Source organism: Staurois parvus, unplaced genomic scaffold (genome assembly GCF_062004578.1).
Source record: "Staurois parvus isolate SC_StPar_1 unplaced genomic scaffold, SC_StPar_1.0 ptg000906l, whole genome shotgun sequence".
In the NCBI taxonomy this organism is placed as follows: Eukaryota; Metazoa; Chordata; class Amphibia; order Anura; family Ranidae; genus Staurois; species Staurois parvus.
Window position 1 is genome coordinate 892,565 of NW_028318702.1, and position 13,152 is coordinate 905,716.

Consider the following 13,152-nt stretch of genomic DNA (forward strand, 5'->3'; position numbering starts at 1 on the left):
GTATATAGTCTTGCTTTGGTGAGGATCCTGTAAGAGAGGGAATGTACCAGTAATGGCTGTGCCAAACAACTATGACATGCTATGGCTGGTTCTCGGCATTCAAAACAGATCCATCTCTGTGCCCACATACCATGATATGTAGCTCTAATGATTATATTGCTTACACCAATAAACACAAACCTGTCTCCGTACAAAAGAGGTTTGCTCAGACACTGTGTACAAGCCTCATGAAACCACTGAAGACACCGACAACACTGAAGCATCTTCATATTCCATCTGTGGAAACAGAGATCTGTGTGTATATATGTACACATGAACAGCCATCTATGCATAACATGTCCCACTACTGTCCATATGTTCAGCATTGATACTTACATTCTGGGACCCACCCGTTCCACCTGCCCTCCCATCCCTTTGGCCCCCACCTCCCGTCCCTTTGTTACTTACGCCATACTTACTCTCCAGGCCCCCCGCAGTAGCAGTAACACTGCTGTTTATTGGTTAAGTGAAGTGGGTCCCACTCTAAAGACTTCAACTGATAGGGCAAAGACAGTTTCATGTGCAGCATTGAGCGGGCATAGGGCCCCTTTTTGAGAGCGCCACCTCTCTAAGATGAAGAAGGAAAAAAAGGAAAAAGGGTTAGTCCAACAGATTGACCATAGGATACAAATGGCAGGATAGAACAGATGTACCTTGGTAGCCACAGCAAAGACACATTGTCTGCACATCCAGGAACTACCGGGACTATCTGTATCGCTGGGGACACTGGGAACATGGCATTCCTGGTGATACGCTGTAAAACACAAAGCAAAGATCATTATAAACAATAAAGTCTAATGAAATTCCAGTGGAGCTTTCTCCATATTGCCAACCATCCAAAAATTCATAAAGTGAGGACAGGCTACACTTTATCGAAATTCAAGTGATGTTTCTCTGGATCTACTGATTATTTTAACAAGAGGCTTTCACCAGACGTAATGTAGAATACACTGTGAGGACCCGAAGCTACGTTCCTCATTTGACAGATAGGAGCCTACCTCTAACACCACCTGTCACTGACAGTTGAAGGTCTCTGCTATTGGGAACCATGACAGCCAATCCTTGTGATAACATGCAGGCTGAAGATTGAATAACAAAATAATATTTTTATACCTACTGTAAAATCCATTTCTTGGATGTCAATAAAAGGACACAGGATTCGATTATTCAAAGACAATTCGGTTATACTGCCAATTACCAGAAGATTTAGATGTTGGCTAACAAAAATAACAGCCAGCCAGAGCTTCCTGAAGGACCCCTGCACCTGAAGCTGGCATCAGAAGAGGCCGGAACATCCACCTGGTAAAACTTAGAGAATGTGTGAACAGAAGGTCAAGTGACAGCCTTGCAAATCTGGTAAACAGTTGCTCAGTGCCAAAAAGCACAGGAGGCACTCACAGATCTAGAAGGATGAGGCTTCAACAGGAAAGAATGAAACCAATCTTTAAGACCATGAGCTTGAAAAAAGATTTGAATGAGCCATCAAGAAATGTTTAAGCGAGAAGCTGGTTTCCCTTTGCAGGAACCATCAGGAATGACAAAAATAGATTCTGTTTTTCAGTAAACCTTTATAGCACAAACAGCATCCAGGCAATGAAATCTAATTTTCTTTGGATTAACTGGAGCCAGGCAGAGAGATGGAAGAACATGTCCTGAAAAGCCGAAACCACCTTAGGAAGAAAGACAGCTCTAGCTCTCAACACCATCCTATTCTTGTTTAAGAATAAATGGGGTTCTTTACAGAACAGGGCCGACAGCTTAGACATACATCTCAAGTGCTGACAGAACCAGATTCGAAAGCAACAAAGTCGGTAATTGTACAAGAGGAGCTACATAGGTGACACCCTGAACAAAAGTCTTAACCAATAAATTTGAGACTAGCGGTCTTGGAAAAACATTACAGGAGCTGAGGTCTCCCCTATGATGGTACTTGGAGCCAAAAGCTGGGGTTAAAACCTAAATCCTTGCACTATGCAAAGTATGTCTTCCATGTTTGAGATAGACTTCCTAGCTTTTAACAGTGTGGGATTCAGGGAGACTCTTGTCTGTCAAGACCTGTGTTCCAAAAATCATGCCGTTGAAGTCACGGCATTGGGGTAGGTAATCCAATCAATCGGGAACAGCCACAGGGTGTCTACTAGAAATTGAATCCAATCAAAGTACTGCATCCACCTGGGCAGGTTTGGAGCTCTGAGGATCACTGGTATGCCCTACCATCTCAATCCTGCAGAGTAGAGGAACAAGAAGGTTCAGAGGAGGAAAGGTGCAGATCAGGTTGTACTAATCTCACCGAGCAACCACAGCATCCACTTCTTCAGCGAGAAAATCTCTGCATTTTGAGACAAACCTGTCCAGGATGTTTTCGAAACCTGGAGGCCACAAGGTCCACATACAGAAACCCCCACAGGTCCTGAAATAATGCCAGGTGAAGGGACTACTCTTTGAGGTCCAGAAGCTCCAGGCTGAGGTAGTCTGCTGGCCAACTGCCCACACCGCAAGCGGCACACAAGGCTGGGACTTAGAGAATCCTTTCTTCCTTTTTTGTTGAAGCAAGACCTCTGGTTATTGCCTGATGGTTGATGCATGCCACTGCTGTGGCACTGTCCAACGTGGACCCTAATGATGACCCCCCCAGATAGAGTGTTTAGTGTTGCAGGGATTACCACTCAGAGCTCCAGAATGTTGATCAGTAGGAGAGTTTCCTCTGGTGACCAAATCCTGGCTCCAACAAGGTGCCTGAGATTCCTCCCTAGCCCTTCACGCTGGCATCTGTCATGAGGATCTTTTAACACACTGGGAGGAAAGATTTCCCCAACTCCAGAGCTGGTTTTCTAAGCCACCAGCCCAGAGATAACTCAATCTTTGGAGTCAGGCAAGCCAGATTGTTTAAAAACTGGACCAACTTATCCCACAACAACAGAATCTTGTGTTGTAGGGATCCTGGACATTAGAGTCTGACTTTGGGAGCGGAGGATCTGAAGTTTTTTTTGAGGAAGCAAGACTCTAGCTTGAGCTGTATTTAGGATAAGACCCAGACACTCCAAACGTGTGCTGATTTCTAATGGATCATCATTCAACTTAACATTAAGGCCCAGAATATCTGCATCATGTTGTTGGTCAGAATATGTGTCAATGGTTACCTTAATAGGAGCTTGACCTGATAGTCCACTTTGGGAATACCCTGGGAGCTTAGTAAGTGGTAATAGGTGCCAATATCTTGGTGAACACTGGGGGTGTGGAAGCCAGACCAGGTTGCAGGGACACAAACCATCACTGGGAAGAGGCCTTGGAACCAATCTTGGTTCATTTGGAGAGCCATGTCTTTTTATGAAAGTATGTACTGGTCCAGTGGAGGTACAAACCAATGGAACGAGAAAGCCAGGGAGTCAGATGGGGACATACATCACAGAAGAGAGTACTAGGGTTCTTTATAGAGAAACTACCACTCCCAATGGAGCTAAAAGCTGAGCCTGAGCTAGCAAGTCCATCTGACCGTTTTTCCCCACACTTGAGATCTGCCATGCTTGCGAATATTGTCACCAGGGGGGAGACAGCAGTACAGAGGGAATGCCTTGATGCCAAGCACTTGTAAGTGTAGTAACCCAGGTAGGGCAGCAATAGACGCTATAATGTGCCCACAGTAAAGAGAGAGACAGGAGTCTTCAAAACGTTTCTGCCCTTTTTTTTTTTACTCTATTTATCAATCATTTAAAAACAGTGTGACAACTCTTATACTAAACTGCCAGACTAGTCACATGACACTCTCAGACACGGCTAATTGCTACACCTCCCACCCTCACCGTTTCCAATGAATATATAAAAGTGCAAAAACGTTTTGAAGAACCCTCGAATATGTCATTTTATATTCTGATTTCCACTTTAACCCCTTGACGCCGACGTCACACAAATATGCGGCCTCACAGAACTGGCCTTTTTTCCGTGGGGCCGCATATTTGCGTACCTGTCTTTCTGCTGGGAGCGTGCCGCACGGCGTGCTCCCAGCACAAAGACCGGGGTGTCATTGAGAGCCCCGGGTCCCGTTCTAACGATCGGGACCTGGGACTCCCGATTCCGTGTCACATGATTGCTGCGATAGCCTCTGATTAACTATCACAGTGATCAGCCTGGCCCCCTTTTGTTTTTTTCTCTCTCTATGAATGGAGGAGAGAGATACATTGTATCTCTCTAAGTCTTGGCATAGAGGGGAAAAAAATTTTGTAAAAAAAAAAAGATAAATAAATATAAAAAAATAAAAGAAAAAATACCTAGATCAAGGTTTGATCTAGTTCAGTGCCAGGGTAAGTGTTTGGGTCAAGGGTCAAAGGTCAGGATTTAAAAAAAAATTGGTGTCAGTGTGTTTTAGGTAAAAAAAACAAAAAGCGCACTATTGTTTCTGGGCTGTACTACGGGTACAAACAACAAATAACACACACATATATCGTATCGCTGCGATCGCCAAGAGCTGGAAAATTTATTTTGGGTTGTTCTTTGGTGGTAGGTTGTGGTAGTAACAAAAAACACATAGCTAAATTAAAAAAAAATATATATTTTTTTTTACTATTTTGGGCCAGTTTTCCTTTGATACTAAAAAATAATCTGCAGATATCCATTACCATTTACCACCAAATGAAATCCCAATTTGTCCTGAAAAAAAACACCTGGATGTACAAAGTAGTTGTGATGATATGTATGGTTTTACTAACACATATCAATGTTGCAAAATTGTGCTTAGGCATTTATATTTGTTTTACTTTTTAGGCGTGAAGGGGTTAAACAAAGAATACTGGTGTTACCAAGTTTGGTCTGGTCATGAAAGGGTTAGAGACTTATGGAATGCCTGACAGCTTACAATAGCAAATACAATGTCCCGGAGACAAAAGATGGCGATGGTCTAGTTTTGCGCTCACCGTGCTTGCACTTTCCACAATGCACGAGTTTATTGTCAGAGGTACACGACTGCGAGTTACACACGCAGCACAGCTGCTCCTTCCCCGGGACGGCAGCTATGGAAGAAGAAGAGAGGATCATTCATGAAGCCGCCATGCATGACGGCAGGAATTCCACCATGAATTATTAATTATGACAGTTACAGTCATCAAAGCTGAATATAAGATCTTACGAGGAAAGATGTCCTTCCACAACACGGAGAACTGGGAGTTATCTTCAAAGCGGACCAGACACGTCTCTTGTGCACTATCCACCTGTAAGTGAGTGACATAGACAGGAGTTTAGGGGATGTGAGTGAGAAGATGAAACCCGGAGGAGGTGAAGAGGCTGAGAATGCAGGTTGGCAAGCAAAGCGGTGACAGTATTCCCCAGTTCATGCAACTGTCACTTTACACTGCACATCTGAATCTATTTGGTTTATGTAAAAATATTGCAGACGTTCTTATGAAAGACACTTTGATACATGAGTTCTGATAACAGGGCTTACAGCTGAACTCCAGGCAAACAGCTAAATACACAGATAAAATACATATAAAAAGGAGCTGTGAAATTCTTCAAAGGATTTGGGTTTTTTTTTCATTCAGTTGTGGAATATACTCAGTTCTGCCACACAGCATCCGTCTAGCACAGGGGTAGGCAACCTGCGGCTCGCTAGCTGTTGTGGAACTACATTTCCCATGAGGCATTGCAACATTACAAAACTGACAGTTACAGCTATGACTTGCAGAGGCATGATGGAACTTGTAGTCCTGCAACAGCTGGAGAGCCGCAGGTTGCCTACCCCTGGTCTAGCAGGACAGTAGACCTGAATTTTCTCTGCTGTAGTTAGAGGTCTTGTCCAGGGGCGGACTGACAACTCATGGGGCCCCTGGGCAATAGGGGATCATGGGGCCCCTGTGTCCTTGCCCAAACTCAAAAAAGCCTATGAAAAAGGTACCAGGGGCATCTCATGGGGCCCCCTAATGACCCCGGGCCCTCGGGCAGTGCCTGAGTTTCCAAATGGTCAGTCCGCCCCTGCTGCTGTCCCTCTCCCAAGTTATGACTGGGCATTGAAAGAGAAGCAGCAGACTGATGGTCTCTCTGATCTCTCCTCCTATCAGCAGGTCCTTTGTTAGCACATGAACCCTGCAGCACATCTGACTGGCTGCTAGTGCTGACCATTTCTACCCAAGACTGAGCTCTGCTGTACAGGAGTCTGCAAGAGGCTGACGCCAAGTCAAATTCAACCACTTACAGTGCTCGATATATATATATATATATATATATATTTAAAGTGGTTTAAGTATTTCAAGGCTGAAGATTTTTTCACCTTCATGCATTGTATGTACTCTTCAGTGTGCAGCGTCCCCTGAAGCTCCCACAAATACTTACCCAAGTGGTTTAAGTATTTAAAGGCTGAAGATTTTCTCACCTTCATGCATTCTATGTACTCTTCAGTGTGCAGCGTCCCCCGAAGCTCCCCCAAATACTTACCCAAGCATGATGCAACATTGTGCACAAGAGCCGAGGCTCTCCCGGGTCCCTCTCTCCTCACTGACTGAGACACAGCACAGGAAGCCAATGGCAATTGATCGCAGCCAGTGAGGAGGGAGCAGTGGGGTGGGACTGAGCCACGCACTGTGTGTCCCATAGACACAAGAAGCAGGTCGGCAGTGAGCACACACGAGTGCCCCCAGAGCAAGCAGCTTGCTCTGGGGGCACTCAGCAGGGGGGGAGGGGCCAGAAGCACTGGCGGGGGACCCGAGAAGAGGAGGATCGTGGCTGCTCTGTGCAAAAACATTACACAGGTAAGTATAACATGTTTGTTATTTTAAAAAAACAACCTTTATAACCACTTTAATGATGCATTCATTTTTACAGAGATTCATTAAAGGATAAGTATACCTTTAAAAAAAAAATAAAAAAATGCACTTTTTTTTTTTAAAGTAAAAAAGTGCATTTGTTATTTTCTTTCTTAGGAACCTATATAACATTGCACCTGGAATTTGCGGGTGCAATGTCAGGCTCCTGCAGACTGTAAATACCTCCCATATGGGCAGGCAGTTACTGATGTCTAGGAACATGTATGAACCAAGACCACTCACCAGCGCCCTCGTAGTTCATTGAGAACTACAAGCCGTCAGCTGCAATGGCGGGCAGTACTTGTAGTCTATTCACTCACAGGAAACTGTATGGGAGGAGCCCTGCATGGCCTCCCTGTATTTCAGTTTTGACAGAGGGTGAGGGGAGAGGATCCTCCACTCGCTGTCACAATGGGGGATTGGGTCCGGTGCGGGCAGGTGATTTAGTAACATATTACACCCTGAATATAGGAGTAACATGTACTGTAACATGTTACTAAGGGTGAACTTTATCCTTGTATCTTTTATATCTACCTGGAGCTAAGCTTTGAAATGATAAAAGTCAAATGTAATGATATAGTAAGGTACACTGTATAAGACTACATAAAATATGTGAGTATGTGGGAAGGAATATAAAGAGAAATATCCAAACAGAAACCTATGGAAGGTATATAAAGTGATCCTTACCTTCTTTATAATGCCCAGGTACAGCAATCCGTCTGTCCACCGAGCCAAAACGTCTTGACCCTCCCAGAAGCGAGCCAGTGTCTGAAAACGTGGCCGTTTCACCAGAGCAGGGGTGACCCTGGGGCTGGCGGGAGTGGTACGGCTGGGTCGGGTCGGGGTCTCCCTTCCCTCCATCACATTTTAAAAAGAACCTGTAGAAATAAAATATAAAGATAATAAATAAAATAAGGGATGTCTGAAAGAACATAAATAATGATATACTCTACCTAGTAATTCATTAAGCAGCTCAAAGAGGAACAAAAATGTGTAGAGGGCAGGGGCGGACTGACAACTCATGGGGCCCCCGGGCAATGGGGGATCATGGGGCCCCTGTGTCCTTGCCCAAACTTAAAAAAGCCTATGAAAAAGGTAACCAGGGCATCTCATGGGGCCCCCTACTGACTCCGGGCCCTCGGGCAGTGCCCGAGTTTCCATATGGTCAGTCCGCCCCTGGTAGAGGGCAATACCCATATCAACCAACTGGAACCCTTCTGTAGGACATCTCAGAAGTCAAATTTGGTTTATATATAACTGGTTCCTGCAATGAATAAGTCCAAATGACTATAAATCAGAGGAACCAACACAAATGAGGACCAAAATGAAGTATTATCTGTTAAAGTGAACCTGGAAAGATAAATAGGACCTGGCAATGTTGTCTGGTTTGTAAAAGATACAGCCTTTGTGGCTACCATCTTGATCTTGGCTTAAGCATGTAGTGAATCACTGACCAGGAACAGCCACATTCAAAATAACCAGGACCAGGAGAAGGGGTGGGCAGGAGGGGAAGCTGCCCTGAGCACAATGGTTTATTGCAGGGATGAGGACACCTTCCTTCTGTTACAAGGCTGACAAGAGTAGTGACAAGGGCAGCCCATCACTGGGAGTAGAGAGGAGGAGAGAGCCGGGAGGTTGTGCAGGCTGTGTTCTCACTCTCCCTCCTCCTTCCTGCCAGTGTAGTGCTCTTGTATTAACAAGCAGGTGGCGGTGTTCACAGACACACAGGAGATGCACTAGCAGAAAGGGGGAGGGGGACTTGAAAAAGCGCATGCGTGCAAAACATGTTGTCCTGGTAACCGGCCTTCACTCCCAGCCTGCGGCTACAGCGTGGGTTCCTCCCCTCAGTCTCCCGGACAGCACGGTGACGTCACCCGTGGTCCCTGCTTCTCTCCTCCACAGCTCCCATCTGAGCGTACAGGCCGTTCGTCTGGAACCAGGCTTTTTAAATCCACAGGCTTGTGCTTTTATATTTTCACTTGTTATGCATCATCCTTTCCAATAAAGGTACACCTCCTAGCAAGGTGTTTTATATCACTACATACTCCACAGAGTCTTTGTAGAACTCCCTGGAAAGACAGTATAGCCTGCACCGCCGAGCGCACGTGTCCAGGAGAGAGCTGTGAGTGGAGGAGAGAGCTGGAAAGATAGGAGAGAACTCTCAACACAAGCATGTGCCCAGTGTTAAAACTGAGCTGCACAGTGATTTTGACAAGCAAGTGACTAGTGGGTTTAGGATCCCCTAAGCTTGCACATCGTGAATAGGGGGGCGCAGTTTGGCATCTTTGCCCTGAGCGCTTGATGACATTATCCTGGCACTGAAAATAACAGCCCTGGAGATTGCACCTTAAAACAAAATCAGCAATGGCAGCTTCCATATATACATCCTCATACCAGGGGTGGACTGACCACTTGGAACTCGGGCACTGCCCGAGGGCCCGGGGTCAGTAGGGGGCTCCATGAGATGCCCCTGGTACCTTTTTCATAGGCTTTTTTGAGTTTGAGCAAGGACACAGGGGCCCCATGATCCCCTATTGCCCGGGGGCCCCATGAGTTGTCAGTCCGCCCCTGCCTCATACATTTTCTTTAAACCACTTTGCGTCATTTGGACTGACCTATTATTAAAGTAAGTAAAAAATAATTGGTGCTGCACTAATAATAAATATATATAAAATTTTCATGTGTATTCGATTCTACATTCAGTTTTCTGATTTTATTTTATATTTATATTGTGAGGATTATTTTTCCTGGCTATATTATTTGACCATTTCACCACCCTTTGATGATGAGCTTTGCTGGAAACGCGTCGGGGGGGCTACAGTAGCTGGACGTTCTACCACCGCTGGTGGCCATCCTGAATTTTATATGGTCAGTGATTTTTGTTTCTTATGCACACGTGTATGCACCTATTTGTGAATAAAATTGTTCCTACGGTATCACGCTATATGGTGTCCCTTATTGTGCTCTCTTCACTGAGAGCCTTCACCTGCAGAAGCTGCACCTTTAAGGGACCTTCCAATGTGCTATACACCTGAGTGCCATACCTGAGACGTGACCCGTAACCATAGATGATCATGACCTTATTGATGACCCAGCACACACCTGATGAGACAGGCATATCTATAAGGCGTATCATTTACGCACCTCTGGTGAGTGCGCAATTTATTTATCTATTCACTTTTTATCACTACTTCGGATCAAGTCCCCCACGCATATGTTTCACGATCACATCTGATCTTCATGTGGACTCTATGTCATCTTTGGAATTATTTCATTGTCGCTATTAGTGACAGGAACTTTGCATTTTTATCGATTTGACTTTAGCGCTGCACTTTGTTGTTTTATATGTTATATTGAAGGTGTTGTTTGGTTACCTTTTGTGTTCTAGCTGCTATTATACATTCTTGATAGCGCTCATATGCTTACTCTCTCATTTTATATATATTTATTATTAGCGCAGCACCAATTATTTTTCACTTAGCATTGTTCCATTTGGTACATGGTAAGGTGTTAGCAGCTTTATACATAGATTAGGTATTTAGAGCGCGGGAGGACTCTATTGAGATACTATTAAATTAAGTCAGGTCAATAAAAAAAATTTGGCAGACCAGACAATATCTTTTCTCCTTAGTCTTGTTATCCCAAAATCTTACATCTTTAAAAAATAAGGAGGCTGCGGGAGCAGGAACATGTCATTCTTGCGTAGGCATGGAGGCGGGGCCAGATGAAAAATAATAAAAATGAAATTGTAAACAAATGGGAAAAAAGTCAATTGTTTTTCAGAGCGGGGAGCACGTGGAAGTAAAGACATTTCTGGGAGCAAAAGTCCACTTTAAGTTAGACAATAAAGAGTATCACCTAAACTCCAAACTTTCCCCTTCTACTTCTACTGAGAATTTTGGAGGCATTCCCACATGGCAGAAAAATATATTTGAAATATATTTTTAAAATATTCTTCCCGAATATATTGACATATATGTGAAATGCTACAATTTTGGCCATATTCAATATATTTCAAAATATATCTCTATATATATATATATATACTGCATGTTGAAATGCGTTTTTATTACAAAATATATGAAAAATATTTTTAACATACATTTCAAATATATTGTATGTCTTTAAAAATACAATCTACATTTTTGGAATGCATTTACAAATATATGTAAAAATATATGATAAAATTACTTTTTTATGTTAAAAAAAATCTGAAGGATATATTAAAAAAAAATATATAGTTTTTAAAAAATATTTTTCATATATTTTGTAATATATAAAAAATGCTTTTCAACATGTAGTGTATATATATATATAATATTTTTCTTCCATATGGGTTGCAGCAAGACTTAAGGCTTATCTTAGGGGTCACCCATAAAGTTTCTAGTCGTCAGTCATGGAAACTGAAGAGAACATTAATTTCGGTGTGACTGAAGAAAAAAATGTGGACTAGCCTAGAGCTACAGCTTGTTTCACGGTTATTGATGAGATTTTACAAAGCAATAAAAAAACGTTACTCCAATACCACTACATAAATACCTGAAGCACAAATGACCTTCTATAGCATGAGCATCCAGTGAAGTTGAGGCTCGTTTGCCAGCAGCAATAGCTGCTAATGTGTAAAGTTGGCAGATTGCATATATTACAAAGTTGTTGTTTTTTTAATAGAATAAAAAATGTTTTTAAATCATAATCTGGTAAGCCACAAAGGTGGCACTGTAGGGCCGCATACACGGTGAGCAAACACAGAAGCCCTCTGCAATTTGACAGCAAAGTGTTTGTGCAAATTCTGAAAGATAACGATGAAAGCATGGTCGTCCTATTGCACGGGCATCCCTGGTCACTGCCCAGGGGCCCCGGGTGCATGGGGGCCTTTGCAGTTCCCTCCTCCCAGCAGGGGGAATAACATGTGTACAGAGCGGGTGATCAGCATGGTGGGAAGTGGAAATAACTGGAACCGATCTTCTGTGTGGCTCCCACTGCAGCTGCTGAAAGTCAGAATCTCCTCCTCCCTCCCGCTAGCTTTCAGCTGCTGCAGGGAGAGCCACAAACAATTGGTTCCAGTCATTTCCTCCTCCTACTGCACTCATCACCCCCTCCTGTGTACTACTGAATTATCCCTCTGCCCGGGACCCCCCTCCCCAGCGCTGCTAGCTTCCCTCCTCTCCTCTTCCCCCAGCAGTTACAGGCACACAGGGGGATCTTCAGGAGAAGAGGCAAGTAAATATGTCATTTACTGGCCTCTTTCATTTCTAAACGATTGTTCTGTACCGATCACTTACTGTGTTCATTCATAACTAAAGCATAATGAACTGTGTTTACTATGCTTCAGTTTATAATGTTGAGAACGTACAATAAATATGTACAGTGCTGCGTAAATTGATGGCGCTATATAAGTACCTGAAATAAATAACAAATAAAATAAAAGAACAGGAGCCTCCATCTCCTGTTCATTCATCTGCAGTGCAGCTGAGGCTGCAGAAAGGAACTGGGGAATCTGTCCTCTGTCCCTTTCTCAGTCTCAAAAGTGAAACTTCAGGGGTCTGTTTGATATCTCAGCAAACAGCATTGTGAAAAAAATGTGAAAAAAAACGTTTTAAATTGTAATAAAAAATAAAACATTTTTAAAAATCAGGCTAAAAAGCCATGCCCAATATGCAGAATAATTTAGGCACACCCACTGTTTGCATGCTAAGTATGCCACAGGTCACCATCTCCCTGGTTGGGGCCCCAGTGGATTAATTTGCCCAGGGGCCTATGATTCAGGTAACCCCCCTGGCGGTATTCCCGAGTGTAGCCCGGGGTAAAGTTTCAGCACCACAAGTGGTAAACCCGAGCTACACTCAGGAATACCTTGCAGCGTTTCTCCGGGATCCCTTCTGCACTTACCTTGTCCTGCGCTCCCACGATGTCCCTCCTGCAGGCATCTGTCTTCCAGGTTCCGTTCCCTGCGACGTCGGGACGTATGGGGGACGGAATCGGCGGGAAATTTGAAAATGTCAAAAAGTGACATTCACTAAATACACTAAAATCACATAGTATTCCATTCCTGTATCAAACCATTTCACATACATTTTGTCCCGAGTGCTTTGTCCGGCGCCCTGCCTGCATTTTTACTGTTCTTTCTGCCTGGAAACTGAGAAGTGTCCATGGCGTCCAAAAAGCGTCCCTTTAGGACAAAAGCGGTTTTAGACCGGCTAGAGAACAGCGATAGTAAATCAGAACCACTTGCAGAATTGAGTGATAATGATTCGTGGGGGAAATTCGTCATCAGACACTGAAAACGATTCTGCGACTGAGCTCAGCGATGTGCGAACTTGGCGCT

General features: G+C 43.8%; 1 protein-coding gene across 2 annotated transcripts in view; it reads right to left on the reverse strand.

Annotated features, from left to right (window-relative positions):
• Nucleotides 1-13,152, reverse strand: part of PHF1 (PHD finger protein 1) — a 73,525-nt gene that overhangs the window by 29,393 nt on the left and 30,980 nt on the right. For both annotated transcript variants that reach the window (XM_089656464.1, XM_089656465.1), the window contains 6 exons: nt 7,515-7,705; nt 5,159-5,240; nt 4,947-5,042; nt 693-793; nt 459-607; nt 181-276 (listed from right to left, as the gene is read on the reverse strand). In XM_089656464.1, the coding sequence (XP_089512590.1) occupies nt 181-276; nt 459-607; nt 693-793; nt 4,947-5,042; nt 5,159-5,240; nt 7,515-7,688 (698 nt within the window). In that variant the 5' untranslated portion in view covers nt 7,689-7,705. The remainder of the gene's footprint in view (nt 1-180; nt 277-458; nt 608-692; nt 794-4,946; nt 5,043-5,158; nt 5,241-7,514; nt 7,706-13,152) is intronic.